At 38.3% G+C, this 18918-nt stretch overlaps 1 protein-coding gene across 1 annotated transcript in view; it reads right to left on the bottom strand.

The window, feature by feature from the left end:
* The window catches only part of LOC150086017 (uncharacterized), a 210007-nt gene that overhangs the window by 148619 nt on the left and 42470 nt on the right, over positions 1 to 18918 (bottom strand). Inside the window, exon 4 of the mRNA XM_090374773.1 lies at positions 443 to 554. Coding sequence (XP_090230899.1) covers positions 443 to 554 — 112 coding nt within the window. The remainder of the gene's footprint in view (positions 1 to 442; positions 555 to 18918) is intronic.

Genomic DNA, 18918 nt, shown 5'->3' with positions numbered 1-18918 from the left:
CTTTACAGAAAACATTCCAATAACCAAACCATTTAAAGGCCAGTTTTGTTGACATTTCAAAATCCTTGTGATCATTGTCAAGTCTCAAGTACAGAGCCAACCATTATCACTGTCCACATGGTATTGCAGCAACTGGAAAAAGTTACCACAATACCACATGGACAGTAATAACAGTCAGCTCTGTGTACTTCAGACTTGAAATTATCCACAAGATTTCGAAACATTGTCAAAATTGGTCTTAAATGGTTTGGTTATCAGAATGTTTTCTGTAAAGCTTTTTCTCAACGTGTTTCAATAAACTTGATCATTTTTATGCCTATAAAAATTTACATGGAGTGGTTTTGTTTAATCTATTATTAGAATTAATTATTTCACACATCTGTCCTTTTCCCAAGAAATTATACATGCCATCCCCTCCTCATAATGACCAATAAATACTAACCCAGTGAAATAAGGGCAGCACTCACAACATCGCCAAAATAATAAGGAGCTATCACATTTGATCCAGTTGATATTAACAAAGCCAATGTTCCAAGAAAAATCAAACCAGATTCCTGTATAAAAAAAAATTAAAACAAATCTGCATAATAAATTTTTTAAAAATAATAAAATTTAATATATAATATAATTTAATGGTTTATCAATATATTGGTAAACCATGCCATTTCTGAAATACAAATTAGTCCAGACATACCTGAGAATGAGTATCCAACAAATAGAAGGCAGAAGACCATAAAAGAAGAGTATGATCACCTGACAGCTGGGAAACACAGGTTCTCAATGCTGTTAATGAGAATGTTCAAGAACCCCTGATATTGAAGTGCACTCTTCTAGGAGAGAACTCTGTAATTTACCAGGATATGTTGCTATCTTTAAAATAAAACTTTTTTCCATAGATCATTGCAAACATGCTCAATAGAATTTGCTAGCAACTACCCTCTAGGGGGCATTATCAGCCATTAGAAGGAACTACTGTATCCATAAGAAATCGAAACAGATTACCAGACCACCCCTCCATGACAGTACCCTTCTCTAATGTTTACAATCTAGTTTAATTTCTCTCCCTCCCCTCTTTTCCCTCCCTATAATGACCAATGAATATAGAGAATTACACTTTTTAGATATTCTGTATATACAGTGGTAATTATACTGTAGATATCTACTGTTGCAAAATGAAAAGGCTGTTATGATGAATAAAATACAAAAAGGAAATGTGACTTTCCAACTTTCTCACTCGATATACTTCCATTTTAGAAATAAACCATTTAAACAAGTGGTGGGTGTTCAAAAGGTGTACGTGAATTTAGACCAGAAATGCTAAACACTAAAGGGAAAATAGTACCATGTAATTCATACATACACTATACAGAGGTCATTTTCCACGACAAGTTCAACAAGAATAGAACAATGCATTAACTGAACCAAAATATAAAAAGGAAAATTAGGCTGAATGAAGAAATTATAGAGAAATTTCATTCTGTATTGTACTATATAAAATCAATAAAAGTATCTTAGAGAAGAGGGGTAGTTGTATCACTGAATGCAACCTTGGAGTAGAACTGTCAGGTTTTAGCCCAAATAAGGGAGCAACAATCAGATATAGTGAGACAAATTACAGAAAACTCATGGAAACATAAGCAAGAATCTGAATTAAGATTAGGGTTTGCTGATCTTGTGAATGATGTTACCGTCCTCAATAAGGTAAATGTTGGAAGTGATCACAGAATGGTAGGATGTACACTTGATATAGATGTAGGAAAGAAAAGGAAAAAACTGACTCGAGTAAATAATACAAAGGTCTTTGAGATAACAGAAGAGGAGAAAAAGCAGTATGTACTGGAACTTAAGAACAAGTTTGAGCTTCTGCAGACTGCTCAGGACCAAGATATTGACGAGGATTATTACAACTTTCTGAAAGTGATAAAGCCCAAGAAACCTATAGGTAAAACGAAATCCAAAGAAGAAAAAATTAGTCAAGAAACACTTGTCATGATGAACCGAAGACGACAAATGAAGAGCAAGAAAAACACTGACAGAGGGAAAATTGAGTATACCGAGTTATGCAAAGCCATTAGAAAGAGTCTCAGAGAGGAAATAAGATTTAACACAAGAAAAGTAGAACAAGCATTAAGGGAAAACAAAGGATTTAAATCAGCAGCCATGAGCAATAATACAGAAAGACAAATGATACTGAAACTGAAGAATAGCGATGGTGTACTTATAAACAGCAGAGAAGGCATAATTCAAATAGCAGAAGACTACTATAGAGAATTATACAAGGAGCGAAGGAATGATGCCAGCAGTGAGGAAGATGGATTGCAAAGTAGCAACACATACGACATACCCGATATTTGTCCTGATGAGGTAGAACATGCATTGAAGAAAATGAAGAATCAGAAAGCCCCGGGGGAAGATGAAGTTACTGTAGAGTTGTTAAAATTGGGAGGAAGAGACATAACACAAAAACTGGCAAGGCTCTTCACAAAGTGCATTAGAAAAGGTGTGACGCCTAAGCAGTGGAATAATGCAATCATAGTTTTGCTGCATAAGAAAGGAGATAAATCAGAAATGGGAAATTATAGACCAATTAGCTTGTTATCCCACATCTACAAGTTGTTCACAAGGGTCATTACTAACAGATTAGAAAGAATACTTGATGAGAATCAACCGAAAGAGCAAGCTGGCTTTAGGACAAAATTCTCAACAATGGATCACCTTCACGTAATATCACAGCTAATGGAGAAAGCAAATGAATATAAAACATCATTATGCCTGGCATTTGTGGATTATGAAAAGGCATTTGACTCCATACAGCATAAGGCAATGTTTCGGGCACTGCAAAGACAAGGCATAGATACCCCATATATTATGATTTTGAAGAAAATATATGAGACTGCTACCTCCTTTATTAGACTAGACAAAGACAGTAGGAAATTTAAAATCGAGAAAGGAGTTCGACAAGGAGACACAATATCTCCGAAGCTGTTTACTGCTGCCCTTGAGGATGCTTTCAGAAGATTAGACTGGTCGCAGAAAGGAGTCAATGTGAACGGAGAGTACCTAAACCATTTACGATTTGCAGATGACATTGTGGTCATAAGCCACGATCCAAAAGAATTAGAGGAAAATCTTAATCAGTTATGCACAGTTAGTAAGGATTTTGGACTCAAGATGAACATGGCTAAAACAAAAGTAATGATGAACAAGTATGCCACAGAAAGGGAAATAATGATTGAAGGAGCAGTAATTGAAAAGGTGGAGTCATACTTTTCTGGGACAAGTTATTAGCTGTAATAATGATAAATGGCTGGAAGTCAAGAGAAGAACAAATTTTGTATGGATAGCATTCAGGAAATATAGTCACATACTGAAGAACAATATCCCAGTTTGTCTGAAACGTAAAATAATAAACCAATGTATACTCCCCACCATGACTTATGGAAGTGAAACTTGGGCACTCACCAAAAGAATGGAAGAGAAGCTGAGAACTACACAGCGAAGAATGGAACGAATTATATTGGGAATCAGACTGTTAGATAAGAAGAGAAACACATGGATTAGGCAGCAAACTCAAGTAAAGGACATTCTTATCAAAACTAAAGAACTAAAATGGTCTTGGGCAGGACACATAGCTCGAAGACATGATGACAGATGGACTAAGAAAATAACAGAATGGTACCCAAGAGGAGCTAGAAGAAAACGGAGATGGATAGATGAAATTCATGAGTTTGTGGTAGTAAATGGATGGCCAGTGCTCAAAACAGAAGGAACTGGAAAGTTGCTGGAGAGGCCTTGATCCTGCAGTGGATTGAAAATGGCTGATGATGATGATCTTGGAATAAAAAGGTTTTTATAAAAATGGCACTAAAGAACCCCTTCTTTAGTGCCATTACAAATGGAGCACAGGAACATGTTTTAAGGTTAAACTTGGAGAGTGTGGACCTTATTATCATTCCCCTTACCTCTCATATATCCGTAGTTCTCATGGACCATTTAATTAAAGAATGCAAGTTACTGACAAAATTCAGTATGGGAAATGTAAAAATTCAATCACTATTAAACATGGATGATATTGTGCTGTTAAACAATAGTGTGCAAGATCTTCAAGAAGCTCTAAATGAATTAGTTAGTGGTTGTAGAAAATTTGGCATGAAACTTAGTTACACAAAACCAAGTCATGCAAGTTAGGAGAAGCAAGAAAAATTTTAAATGTAAACTAAATAACCAAAAATTAGAAGAAGTAAACAAATAAGTTAGTTTTTGTATATCTAGGAACTGTCTTTATTAAAGACCGAAGATGAGATAGAGAAATAAACAACAGAATGAGTAGACTGTAACTGCTATCCATATGCAAAGTACTGCATATGGATAGCAGTAACCCCATCGTAGTGGACCAACTGTGTGGTACTACACTCAGAGTAGTGGAAAATGAAAAAGACCTGGGGATAATTGTGCAGTCAGATATGAAGTTCTGTGGGCAATGCAGAGAAGCTGCCAGGAGGAAAGCTCATGGGGTTTTGTCAATGATATACAGTAATTTTGCTAGCAGGGGTAAGGAGGTGATTATCCCTTTGTATAAGGCAATGGTCAGGCCACATCCTGAGTACTGTATACAGGTCTGGAGGCTTCATTTTAGGAAGGATGTGGAGCTGCTGAAACGAGTTCAGAAAAGGGCAACAAGATTCGTGAAGTGAACAAAGGAAGTGCTCTTACCAAAAAGGGCTTCGATTCTGCAGATTGCAGCGTCTGGAGACTAGACACTTGTGAGGTGATCTGACTGAGGTGTTAAGGCTTTAAATGGATTGAGCAAGCTCAATGCTGACGGAATCCTTTCTCTTGCTCAGACTACACACGAGAGGACACAAATTCAAATGGAGGAAGGAAGGTTGCAGAACAGACATGCAGAAGTTTGCCTTTAGCCAACGAGTGGTTGATTGCTGGAACAAACTTCCATCTGTTGTTGTGGAAGTTGATAGATTAATGATGAAATGTGAGGTGTCATTTTTGTTTTTTTTCTTTTTGGCTGATACTGTATAAGTATCAGCCAAATTTGCCACTGCTAATGCTAACTCCAGAATGGTTGATTGATTTTGGTTTTTATGGCACATGAGAATTAATTTGAAAGGTATTGAATCTTTAAATATATTAAAACACAAGTTACTTAAAAATAAAATGCTATATTAATATGTACAAATGGCTAAAAGACAAGTAAATTTAGATAAAAATAAAGTCAGGTAAAAAAAATGGCAATATATATATATGACATGTTCTAAAAACATTTATGTGTATAAAGGTTTGTAATTTTTTAAAAAAAGTTAAAAATTGCGACCATATCTTTGTCATTTAAAACCTGATTGAGTGTACAAGGCTCAGTCAGATAGTTAAAAGCACTAAAACATAAAAGCAGTGCATTTAAAAATCTAGGACACTCAATAACGATATGTTTCACAGTTAAAATGGTGTCACAATGCTCACACATAGGAGAGACATTAGCCCTCAGCAAAAAAGCATGCATCAGATAACTGTGTCCTATGCAGAGCTAGAACAACTTCCTCTTTATGGTCCCTACACAGACTAGATGGCTAATGTTTGATTACAGGCTTAATCTCGTATAACTTATTTTCAGCATGCCCATGCCACCAAATCATTTCCCAAGATCCCGATGTGGCTAGAGATCCAGCAAAAGCGAATACCAAATTCCAATTCAGAAAGGAAATGTAGCCTCTGCTGTACTCAGGACAGGACTGGATGAGGATTGAACCTCATCAATGACAAAGCCTGCAATGAACTGAGAGGATCAGTATATATAATGAATTTTTTGTGATGGTGTGTTTATATGTGATCCAAGGCTAGTTCAACAGCATGCAGCTCATCAGTGAATATGCTGCATTTGGCAGGAATCTGCTCAGATATCATAGCGTCTGGGAAGACAGCTGCAAATCCAACACACACCTCTTACTTCAAACCATCCGTGAAGACTGGGAAGTCAGAATGTTCAGATCGGTGTGCTAAAAAGAGCTGTAGGTAGACAGCAGATAGAGTACTATCCTTCCGCCAATTGTTGAGAGAGAAGTTGAAGCTGGGAATACGAGCATGCCAGGGTGGAAGAGATTGTCTAGGTGATGGGTCAACATTGTCTACCGTCATGTCCAAATTTTTGAATAGATCTTGGATATGAATACCGAATGAATGATTGGCAGTCTGACAAATGTACAGATTTTCCCAGTGTGGCTCAAAAATGGGTGTCCACGTGGGATGGTCTGACAAGGATTTCAGCTTGACAGCGTACTGCAGAGACAACTGTTTGCAATGAAGGGACAACAATGGTTCATTAGCTTCGACACAGATTTTTTTCAGGAGATGTTCTGAAAACAATAACAATACAAATAGCCTGATGGTGAATAAGGTCAAGCCACCAAAGGATGCTGTTTCTACCAGACGCTACACCTGAGACCCATAATCTAATTTTGATCTTACAAGTCTTAATTCAGATTCAGGGTAAAGGTTATGCTTATGATAAAATGGATACAAATGGTCTTCTCTGGGGGAGAACCTGAAACCATTGGCCAATGCCCAAGAGTTGAGGCAATCAATGGCTTGTTGCAGTTGTTTTTCAATAACCCTCACATTGCATGACTGAGAAAATATGCTGAAGTCATCAACATAGAGTGTACTTATGGTTGGAGGAAGTTGTTCAGTAATGGAATTCGCTTAATGGCAAAAAATGTAACACCCAAAAAAAAAAAAAAAATTGTGTGTGCCGAGCACGTAGCGGAAGTTAAGTTCACTTCTTTGGAATCTTTTGAAATGTTTATACCACCTCCTTTGTACTCAATGGAGGGGGTTTCCTGTGGTCGCATTGCACATATACGTGCTCTATGTCTTACAACACTCACTATTAGTCTTTGGCATGTTGAATTATAAATTTTTTTCCATTGAAATTTTTTGTGAAATATGGTAGATAATGGCGAAAGAAATATTTTGGTTTTTAAAATTTTAAAATTGGACTGCTAGAAACTGCTGAGATATAGCAATTTAAAACGTAAACACAACAAATGTGTGATTTATGCTGTGGCCGCACTGCAGGTGTACTGATTGCATTGTGCGTCGCTGCTACATATGCCGTCGCATTGCGTCACTTGTGCATCATTTTGTGTTGCATTTTCATGACAATTTGTGTCAATCCACAGACACAAGTTACTCCCATATGAAAACTGCCTGGGCACACCTAAAGAAGTTTCACTTCAACAGATGCTTGTGGTACTCCCTCCTCTTGCAAAAGGCACAAGAGATTTTTTTTTTTGGTAGTTGTTGGCGCATCGGCTTCTGTGGCCATAATACACCTCCCAAGCTTTTGCAGTACTTTGATCCAAGCCTGAGGCGGGATTCGAACCCGCGACCTTTGGGTTGCCAGGCAGGCACTTTACCCACCTGGCTAGCCCGGTCGGCTGCACAAGAGAAGGTGGATCCTAGTCTAAATTGGAAGAGTCGACAGATTAAAAAGTTTTAATAAAAATGGAAGCGACTCCTTAGACTGAGTTTAGTTTATACAGGTCTCTTAAAATACCAAATCTCCAAGTCGTGTCATACGCTTTCTCCATGGACACCAGGTGCTCTCTTTGTAGGAAAATATCTTAAATAGATGTTTCCTGAATAGATAAGTGGTCCAAAGTGTAACTGTTCCTTCAGAAGCCACACTGAATGCAGGGCAGGGAAGGTCTTTGGTTCTAAGTATCGTATAAGAGAGTGTTGGCCATTCTCTCCAATATTTTGTACAAACAGCTAATCAGAGCAATTTGTCGATAATTTTTTTGGAAATTTAAGATCCTTTACCAACTTAGCAAAAGCAAGAACAGTTGCCTTGTGCCAAGTGTCCAGAAATTGTTTTTCAAGAAAGATTTTATTGTATAGGAAGAGCAGATGGTCCATAGTTTTTGGTGCATAATGGATGTCGTCTGGTCTAATGGCACTAGCCTTCGTAAGAGCAATAGCTATTTTCAGCTCATCAATGGTAAATAGCCCATTGTATGGGTAAAACACCCTTGGACGTAAAATTAAAGACTTCTTTTTCAGCTTTACGTTTAAGGACCAGGTAGTGACTGGAGGGAGTCCAAGTAGTGTGTATGCAGGGGCATTGTCGAGGCCACGTTATGTCAAGGATCTGGGTATATTCTTACCATGTGTACGCCATATCCAAAAATTTCATAACCTCATACAGTATGTCCCACTCACTTTTTCTTACTATTGAATACACCATGAATTGTCAAACTAATACAGTAATCTTATCTGTGAAAAGATCTAAACCTCCCAAACACTTTCAGAGAAGTAGAAGGGAATCACCAAGAAAGAGAAGAATGATGATATCCAGCTTAGGACCCTGGGTGTGCCAAGCCCATACTCACCAGATGTGAGCCCCTTGGGTTATATACAATGGCAGTGAATTACTCTTTTTGAGGGATGGTCATATCAGTCTGAGTTCTGATGAAACACCTACCTGCTAAGTTCAGGAAGTGAGTGGGTTTGTTTATATTTGTAGGTTTCACTGCTTTTCTTGCCTCCTGATATGATATGTTCAGCTCTGCCTTAAGTCACTGAATTTCTTTTTCTTCTTTCCACCTCTGGCACGCTCATGAGTAAGTTGGATGTTCTCCTTGGCAGTTGGCAGGTGGGTTTTGTAGCTGAACATGATGCTGTTCCATGGTCCTTTGCAGCACATCAAGTGCATGCAAGGGCTGCACAGCAGGCCAATTGTAAGTGTCCATATTTCTGGCACCTGAAGCACTGTAAGGGATTTGAAACATGGGGACACAATTGATATAGCTTGCTTTGATCTCATTAGGAGACATCAGTGAATTAAACATCAGGATGATGTTTCTATTGGGAACAAGTTTCCCATTCCTACACAGAAATTCTTTTAAGAGCAATCACTCCGTGGTTTTAATACAGAGTAGATTTCCTCCTAAGTAACTTCAGGAAGGTCCCACTATGAAATGACACCTCTTGATGAGTTTACTGTTCTGTGTGGTGTTACAGTAATCAATATTGCTCTGAGTAGCTACTCAGAGTGCCTAACATTTTTGGTTTCAATTAAGGGATCCCCAGAACGAAGTCTCTCTACTGATTTAGGTGAACTTGATAACTCCTCTTAACCCTTCTGTATAAAAAAGGGCGAGATTTTTTCCAATACGTTTCTCGATATTGGAATGGATGATTAAAAACCTTGGGATAGGCGTTGACAGTATTTCAGTTCAAGGTCTCAGCTGCATTAGCATCTTTTGTTTCATTGTTTGTTTTCTCAGATAGGGATCATGTTGAGGCCCAGAAGAAATAAGTTTATCAGTATTCATAATGATTTTTAATTTTAGTTCAGTGCCCGGGCTCCCCATCCATCACAAAGTCCAAATGGGAAGCCCACTACCTGGCAAGCAATAAATACGATTGGGAGCAGGATGCCAGGGCTACCCATACCCGTTCCACCGCCAGCTTGAATCCTATCCCTCAGACCAGGAGGGTAGGGGGTGGCATTGATACAGTTGACATGTATAGGTGAATTCACAAGTCGACTAAACCTGGCCAAGCCTTCCAGAACCACCTGTCTTGTCAAAGCAGGGATCAAAGTTGTGTGTTTAAGCTTGGTCACTCAACCACAGGATTTCCCCTTTCAAATTTCCATGGGTCGCAGCACACAGCAAACACACCAGATGATCCAATGCCTAGGTTCCGGGCTAACATCATGGGATGTTAGCCTGGAACCTAGGCATTGGATCTCAGTGATGCTAATCTGGATGCCCAGCAGCATCACTGGGAAGTGCCTTCACCACGTACAAATGCTCATGTCAAGGGGTACCAGAATGACCCCCACGAAATTGGTGCAAATGAAGCTAGCCAGTTCATTTTTCTACAACCTTGCATGTCATACTGGAACACACTGAAGTTCCGACACTCACAAACAATGTTCAGTATGTTCGGGAGGTAACTAGAGGGAGTAATACTCTTGATCTGATTATCAGTAGTGATTCTTCATGCATTAAGAATCTGCAGATAAAGGAGCCACTAGATGGCAGTGATCATAGTGTGCTGAAGTGGGATTTACTCAAAGAGGTAACTACCATCAGGGGTAAAGGGAAGGGTTTTTGCTTTCGTAGAGGCGACTACAGTGGTCTGAGACAGTATTTAAATTCTATACAATGGGACCAACTGATGATGTTACCAACAGCAAATTCAAAATGGGAAGCATTCAAAGAATTTATCTTGGAAACTACTAGGCTTTACATACAAACTCGGAAATATTGTTCAAAGTTTAGGCCTAAATGGATGTCAGATGAACTAATGAGACATATGGCAGAGAAGAAAAATTGCATGGGATACATAAATTAATGGGTGACATGGGAGCCTATGATAGATATAAGCTGGTCTGTAACTTAGTCAAAGGAGATTAGGCAGGCAAAGGCAGATTATGAGAAATCTTTGGCAAAGGATGCAAAGAAAAACAGAAAAGAGTTCTTTACCTATGTAAACTCTAGAAGGAAAGTACAGTAAAGTCTAGTTTACAGTTCCTATGTAAACTCTAGAAGGAAAGGGATGAATCAGATTGGTCCACTGGATATTGATGGTTCAACTGTTGATGATCATGCTCAGGTGGCTAACAAACTAAATGAGTATTTTGCACCTACATTCATTCACACATGAGGAGTTATTCAGGAGGTTTGATTTGATTTCATTTGATTTAAGAATTCTTGGTGCAAGAGCTACTGCGGCTAAAATGCGGCTGTAAGTTTTTATATAACGGTTTCATTCTAATTCGTATATTGCTGCTAATAATTTCCAAGAGTGACAGAGAATGACTATAGCTTGCTTTAGAGATAATATTTAGTTTTATATTTGATTATAGTAATTTATTTTCTTGAGGAACTGAAAAACATTGCTATATTTTTTCTACCTTCCAGTATGGTTTTGAGAGTGAGGGAGTGATATTTGTTTAGCTCTTTGAAGGAGTTTCAGCGGTCATCTGTAAAAGCCAGACAAGTAATCAGTACATGTTCTACTGTTTGTTGTGTGTGACAGATAGGGCATAGGGGGGATCCTCTCGTCGCAAAAGATAAGAGTGACTGAAACACGTGTGTCCTATCCTTAACCTAGCAAGTATCACTTCATTGCATCTATTTTTATGAATGCTGGATTTCCATGGTTGGAGTAATCTTTTAATCTGATGCAATTTGTTAGTGGTAAGTACTTGCCATTGCTGCTGCCAGTGATGTATCCCACTGTGATCAATAACGTGTTTGTAGTCTGAGAAAGGGATATATTCTGATGCAGAAATATTGTTGTCCGCTTCTTTGGCAGCTCTGTCTGCTTACTCGTTACCATGTATTCCAACATGACTTGGGATCCAGCAAAATGTAATGTTACAATGTTGTTCAAGGAGTTTTGATATTCTGTATTGAATCTGCTGTTGTAGTGGATGTTTGTTAGAACTGATATTTTGTATTGCCATCATGGAACTATGGGAGTCAGTAAAAATTATGCTGTTTTGAAAACCTGAATGGTCGATTTTGTTTAGTGCTAACATAATGGCTTGCAGTTCTGCAGTATAAATGCTACAGTCTTTTGGGAGTTTTTGGGGCAATGTGATGTCAGAAAAGTAAACTGCCACTCCCACATGAGAATCAGTTTTGGATCCATCTGTATATAGAAAGCAATGATCTGAAAATTGTGCCTTATAAGCAACATGCAGCTGTTGATGGTTTATATGAGAAAGGGTTTGTTTGCCCCAAATGTGGAAGGAGAAGTCGCATAAAGGTTGTCTGATTATCCATGGTGGAGTAGACTGCTTCGTCAGCGGAATTATGTTATCTAGGTTAAGCTCTCTCTAATGAGAAGAAGGTTTTTTAATCTCATATTCGCAGGTTTATTGATTCTTTGTCGTTGCTGATAATGTTGTTCCCATTCAGAAGCAAAAAGAGTTTTCTGCAGAGGGTGGTCTGGTAAGGATTTTATTTTAGCTGCATAAGAGAGTAATTGATTTTGTCTTCTGATTTGCAGAGGAGGTTCTTGAGCTTCAGCGTACAGGCTCTGCACGGGTGAGGTGCAGAAAGCTCCAGGGGCTAAACGGAGTGCGCAGTGATGTACCAGGTCGAGCCATCTCAGGGCCCTAGGTCTTGCCGAGTCATAGCCTGGGGCACCATAGTCTAGCTTAGACCGAATGAGAAGGCGATATAAATGTAGTAGGATTGTCCTGTCTGCTCTCCAGGATATAGCAGATAGGACCTTCAAGATGTTCGTTTTCTTCAAACAGTGGACTCTTTATGTGACTGATATGCTCTAGGAAAGTCAGTTTTTTGCCAAAAACTAATCCTAAGAAACGGACACTATTTTTAACTGGGATGATCTGTTCTTTCAGCCTGAGTTCTGGGTCAAGATGGAGATTCCTTTTTCTGCAGAAATGTATACAAGCAGTCTTTTGTACCGATATTATATATCCATTTCTTTCTGTCCATTTTATGACTCTGTTAATGGCTACTTGCAATTGCCGTTCTATTGTGCTCATATGCTGCACTTGATAAGAAATGCTGAAATCATCAGCATAAACAGTTGTAAAGATATTGTTTGGGATTTGTTCTATTATTGTGCTGAAGTGGACTGCAAAAAAGTGTGGCACTAAGTACAGATCCTTGAGGGACCCCTTCTTCTTGATAAAATATATTGGAAAATGTATTGTTCATTCGAACTTGGAAAGTCCGATTCTTAAGGAAATTGTATATGTAGAGGGGTAGATGTCCTCTAAGGCCAAGTTGATGTAATCTTTTAAGTATACCATATCGCCACGTGGTATCATATGCCTTTTGGATATCAAAATTAATCATGACTTGGTGTTGTTTCCTGAGAAAAGCATTTCTTACTTGATTTTCCAGTTGTATAAGTACATCCAAGGTATAGCGATTTTTCTAAAGCCAAATTGTTCTGAGTTGAGAAAATCATTATTTTCTAGATACCATGTTAGTCTATTGTTGAGCATTTTCTCTAAGATCTTGCCTAAGCAGCTAGTCAAAGCTATGGGACGATAGTTCTGTGGGTCTGATAGATCTTTTCCCTGTTTTGGGAGAGATAGTATTATTGCATGGTGCCATTTGTTTGGGAAAGAATTTTCAAGGTATATTTTGTTGTATAGATCTAACAGGGCTAATTGAGACTGTTCATCTAATTGTTGTATCACTGCATAATGGATTTCATCAGGACAGACTGCGCTGTGTTTCGCCTGTAGCAGAGTTTGTTTTAGTTCTGCTACTGTGAGCGGCAAGTTGTATTGTTCACACTGATTGCTAGAAAAGTTTAGTTTTATTTTTTCAGCCTCTTTCTTGTACGTTTTGAAAGCAGTGGGGTATGCACAATTAGCAGATGTATTCGAAAAATTTTCACCAAGCACACTGACTATATCTAAGGTATTTGTAACCAACTGTCCTTTCCAATTTAGCAATGGAGAGGGGTTTAATTGAGAATTGTTTGTCATCCTTCTGATCTTTTTTCCAGATAAGTGTAGCTGTTGTGGAAATAGTTATAGTGGATGCAAATTTCATCCAAGCAGCTTTTTTGCTTATTTTTTGCACTTTCCTGACCTTAGCTCTGGCTCTCTTGAATTTTATCAGATTGTCTGTTGTTGGATTTTTGCAAAAGAGGTTCCAGGCTCTATTTCTCTCTTTTTTAGCTTCCCGGCACCCTTTGTTAGAAGATGTTTTAGGTATTGTCTTTTCCGCAGCTTGAAGCATACTATCAGTAACATAGGCTACTAATGTTTGTACTGATTCTCGTTTAATAATGTTGCAGTCTAACTTGGCTAGTAACCTGAATGTTTCCCAATCTGCATCATATATTTTCCATCTGGAGTGCCTACTGGCTTGGCATGGCATTTTCTTCATGATTTTCAAAATAATGGGGTAGTGGTTGCTGCTCAATGGAATCTCGTGCAAGCTCCATTTAGTCATAGGGAACAGTGTTGGGGAACAGATTGATAAGTCTATTGCAGAACTGCTTTTTTATGGAAGGTGGAAATATGTGTGTGTGTGCCATCATTTAAAATCATTAGGTTGTTCTCAACAACTAATTTTTCTATTTGCTTACCCTTCTGGTCTATTTTGGGATCGCCCCATAGTGGGTGATGTCCATTTAGGTCACCTAAGATGCAGAATGGAGGTGGTAGTTGAGTGATCAGCTCTTCTAAATCCTTAAATCGGAATTCTTGATTAGGGGATAGATATATTGAGGCTATGGTAATGTTGAAGACTATTGCTAGACAGGCTGCAACTGCTTCTAATGGTGTGTTCAATGGTATTGTTTGGGAAGGTACATGTCTGTTAACTAATATTGCAACTCCTCCTCTCGTTGTTCCATTCGTTATGCGATCCTTTCTATATGTGATATAATTTTTGATTATACTATTGTCCTGTGGTTTTAAATAGGTTTCTTGTAGGCAGATACTTTGTGCTGCAATAATTAAAGACAAACACCAGCCAAGGAATTAAAAATTTTTACTATAAAAATAAAAATAAAATATACAGAAATAAAATATAATGAAAACAATATCGGAAGACTAAAATATTACAATAAATTACGATAAAAACGTTAAAAATACCGAAGCAATAAAATTATTTAAAATAAACTGGATTAAAAGTGATAAAACCTGAAGCTACTTAGTGGGTGGTACTGGGTGATGAGGTCTATAACATCATTAGTGTTTGAGTGAAAACCTCGACAGTTCCATTGGATAATCGTATCTGTCATTTGGAGTTAGATGTTCCCTCGGATTGTTTCCTTGGGGCTGATTTAACTTTGTCTACCTTGGTTTTGTCTTTCTTTGAAAAATATGGTCTACCCGTATCCATTTCTTCTTCAGAGAAGATTTTGTGAACTGGTTCCTCTCCTTGGTTTCTTGCATCTGTGTCCATTTGTTCTGCAATCTTTTTTTCCTGTACTACCTATCTTTTTTTTGTTTGCTTTTCTTCTTACATTTTCTGAATTATCTGGTGGGAAAGATAAAGGAGAGATGGTTTGTAAAACTCACGAACCCATTCTGAGATGGATTCTCCTGGGGGGTTTGTAACATCCGTTTGTGCGCCACAACATTTTGAATTGGGTAATTTAATTTCCGGAGCCTTTTTAATTGTGGTAATCTGCGCATAAGAAGGTTTGTTTGCTATATTTATTGTAATCGCCTTTTTAGCTTCCTGATATGAAACTCCATTTTCTGCTTTGTATTTTTGTATCATTTTTTTCCTTCTTCCAAATTTCACACTCCCTTGAATATGCAGTATGTTCCCGTTTACAATATACACATTTATGGTTTCCAGCTGTGCAAGTAGAAGTGGCATGTTCTTGCGAACCACAGTTTGCACATGTTAATTTTCCTCTACATACCATCTGTGAGTGACCAAACTTCTGACAGTTGAAACAACGGAGAGGATTTGGGATATACGGTCTTATATTGCAGTGTAGATATCCAGCTTTTACTGATCTGGGTGATTTAGGCGTGCTGAAAGTGAGTATCAGATTCCTGGTGGGGGTGATTATCCCTTCTTTTTTAATTTTAATTCTTTTAACACTGATGACTCCTTGTTCCTGAAGTTCCATTTGAATTTCCTCTTCGGGCACATTTAGAAGGTCCCATTCTGTAATGACACCTTTTGAAGTATTGAATGTATTGTGTGGGGATACTATTACTGGTATTCCTGCAAAGTTTGTCATTTGTAATAATTTTTCGGAGTGTTTAGCATTAGCCGTTTCTACCAAAATGTCGCCTGATTTTAGTCTTTTCACTTGTTTTGGTGGGCCGACATAACTCTCAAGAGTCTTTTGTATGAGAAAGGGTGACAATTGCCCTACCGCTTTCTCAGTATTTGAATATATAATAATATACATTAGAGATATTAAAACTTTAACGTCAGTTTTTAATCTCTTTGTGGAGACAGAGTCATTTCTATCGCCATTTCTGATTGCCTTAGAGGTGTCTCTGAAAGAATTAGATTTCTCATATCTTGGATCAGTTCTATTCAGGTCCGTTGACCCAGTGGATTCCTGGGTATTGGAGTCAGTTCGCTCCATTTCACCCTGGAAGGGAGAGCTTTTCCCTTCCAGGTTACCGGCCCCCGCCACGTGGAGACAGGAGCAGTGCCACCCTGTGACCAAGCACTAGGAGATTACTAATTAAGATATAACAAAAATTAAAGGGGAAGAGAAGGTTGCTTTCCTTCTTAATATAGTAAAGTTGCTTTCTTTACTATGGATTATTTAATTGTGTGTTAATAAATGCTTTAAATAAGGAAACGATTTCTACTTCAAGAAAGAGCGCTAATTCAGAGCAAAGTCACTTGATCACAGAATTGCTTGGCACTTGGGGCCTATCAGGGAGGGGAATTCCAGAGGTGAATTGTTGTTGTTTGGTTTTTAGGAGCATTAGCAACTAAAGCCATATTGCTCCGGGGATATGCGGTAGTCATTCCCTGACATTTCCTCATCCTCCATATTTGGTGGCTCACGGGCTCGAACCCCAGTTTAATCAAGAAGCGTGTGCTACGCACTGCTGCTCCTGCTCACCTGGCTACAGAGGCACCCAGAGGTGAATTAAACTCTGGCAGTAAGCTAGATGATTTTGTAATAACTGAGAGGAAAGTGGAAGAGAAATTGTTGAAGATAAACATAAAAAAAGGCTCCCGGGGTGGATGGGATCTATCCAGTTATATTAAAGGAGGCAGCAAAGGAAGAAAGCAAAGTCTTAGCCATAATTATGAGAGCTTCCTTGGACTCAGGTGAGGTATCCGTGGACTGGAGATGTGCAAATGTTATCCCAATTCATAAAGAAGGATCAGAGGACAATACAACTAATTATAGACCTGTCAGTTTAACTTCTGTTCCAGGAAAATTAATGGAGGCACTGGTTAAAGAAGCACTGCAGGATCATCTAGACAAGACTTCAGTTATAGCTCAGACACAGCATGGTTTTGTTAAGGGAAAGTCTTGCCTAACCAATTTGAATGGACACTATGATGTGGTCACAAAGGAACTGGATGCAGGGAATAACTTTCATATCATATATTTGGATCTTAGAAAGGCTTTTGATACTGTTGTACATGGAAGACTGCTGAACAAATTGGAGCAGTGTGGCATTGGAGGCTCTGGTTTTTTTTTTTTTTTTTTTTTAAAGCGCATTAGCAACTAAGGCCATATTGCTCTGGGGATATGGGGGTGGTCATTCCCTGACCTTTCCGCATCCTCTATATTTGGTGGTCACGGGCTCGAACCCTGGTCTAATCAAGAAGTGTGTGCTGCTCCTGCCCACCTGGCTATGGAGGCACCAGCATTGGAGGCAAATTACTGCTATGGATAAAGGGATGGTTGAGTGGGAGAAGGCAGAGAGTGGTAATCAATGGACACTGCTCACCGTGGACTAATGTTATTAGTGGAGTCCCTCAGAGTTCAGTGTTGGGTCCATTGTTGTTTTCTGTATTTATAAATAATATTGATGATGGTATATCAAGCTTAATATCCAAGTCTGCAGACGATATGAAGGTTGGCAGGGTTGTTAAGGACACTAATGACAGTATGCTACTGCAACAGGATCTAGAAAAGTTGAACAGATGGGGTCAGAGGTGGAGTTTAACATTGACAAATGTAAAGTACTGCATATGGGAAACAGTAACGTATCAACTCTGTGGTACTACACTGTACCCCAGTTTAACGTATCAACTCTGTGGTACTACACTGACAGTGGTAGAGAACGAAAAGGACCTGGGGGTAATTGTGCACACAGATATGAAGTTTTCTGAGCAGTGCAGACGGTCTGCAAGAGTAGCTCATGGTGTCTTGTCAATGATATAGAGGAATTTTTATAGCAGGGATAAGGAGATGATTATCCAATAAGGCAATGGTTAGGTCACGCCTTCAGTTCACTACGCCTTCAGTATACAGGTCTGCAGACCTCATTTTAAGAAGAATGTAGAGCTGTTGGAAAAAGTACAGAGAAGGGCAACAAGATTAGTGAATGGACCTAAGGGTTGCTCTTACGAAGAAAGGCTTAAGTTTTGCAAATTACAGTGTCTGGAGACTAAGCACCTGTGAGGTGATCTGATTGAGGTGTATAAAGCCTTGAATGGTTTGAGCATGCTCAATGATGATGGGATTCTTCCTCTTTCTCAGAATAATCACCTGAGAAGGCATAAATTCAAATTGCAGAAAGACAGATGTGGGGAAGTTTGCCTTTAGCCAACCGGTAGTTGGTTGGTGAACAGACTTCCATCCTTTATTGTGGAAGTTGATAGCCTAAATAAATTTAAGGCTCAGCTGGACAGGTATTTGGATTGAACAGTGGAGTGAAATGGGAGTGCTTTTTTTTTTTTTTTTTTTTTTCTTTTGGCTGATGCTGCATAAGCTTGCTTTCTTGCATCATATGCCTCTACTAATGCTAAACTGCATTAGTATGAAAAATATGCTTTTCATTTACCTCCAATTTCTATAGTTCAAACTATAAAAGAATATCAGAATTAAATGCTATTTTATTCTGTAAACTTATTCTTCAAACCCTTCTACTGAAAATATTAGTTTGTTTTGCTTACTAGTTAACTCTAATAATATGTTCCTATTTTTCTATCTCCCCTAACTTATTTAACATTCTTCTTGTTAATCAAGAGTTATTTATAGGTTTTTACAGTATATACCAAAACAAATTACTTTTGTGACCAGTGATGAGCATCACTGGTCATGAAAGAAACCAAAATATTTTAAGACTGCTGTTAGCAAAGATGTATTTTATTCTAATTATTAAATACATATCTAAAATTATAAAGTGCACCATTTTAACTATTTCTTGCCTTTTATCTTTTATCACCAGAAAGTTGTTTTCAATTATGTTTATTTTTCACAATCTTTAAAATT

The sequence above is a fragment of the Mastigoproctus giganteus genome, chromosome 5 (genome assembly GCF_048544385.1).
Source record: "Mastigoproctus giganteus isolate SK-2022 chromosome 5, ASM4854438v1, whole genome shotgun sequence".
Taxonomy (NCBI): Eukaryota; Metazoa; Arthropoda; class Arachnida; order Uropygi; family Thelyphonidae; genus Mastigoproctus; species Mastigoproctus giganteus.
Note: the sequence above shows the minus strand (reverse complement) of the source record. Positions and strands in the feature narration are given on the sequence as shown.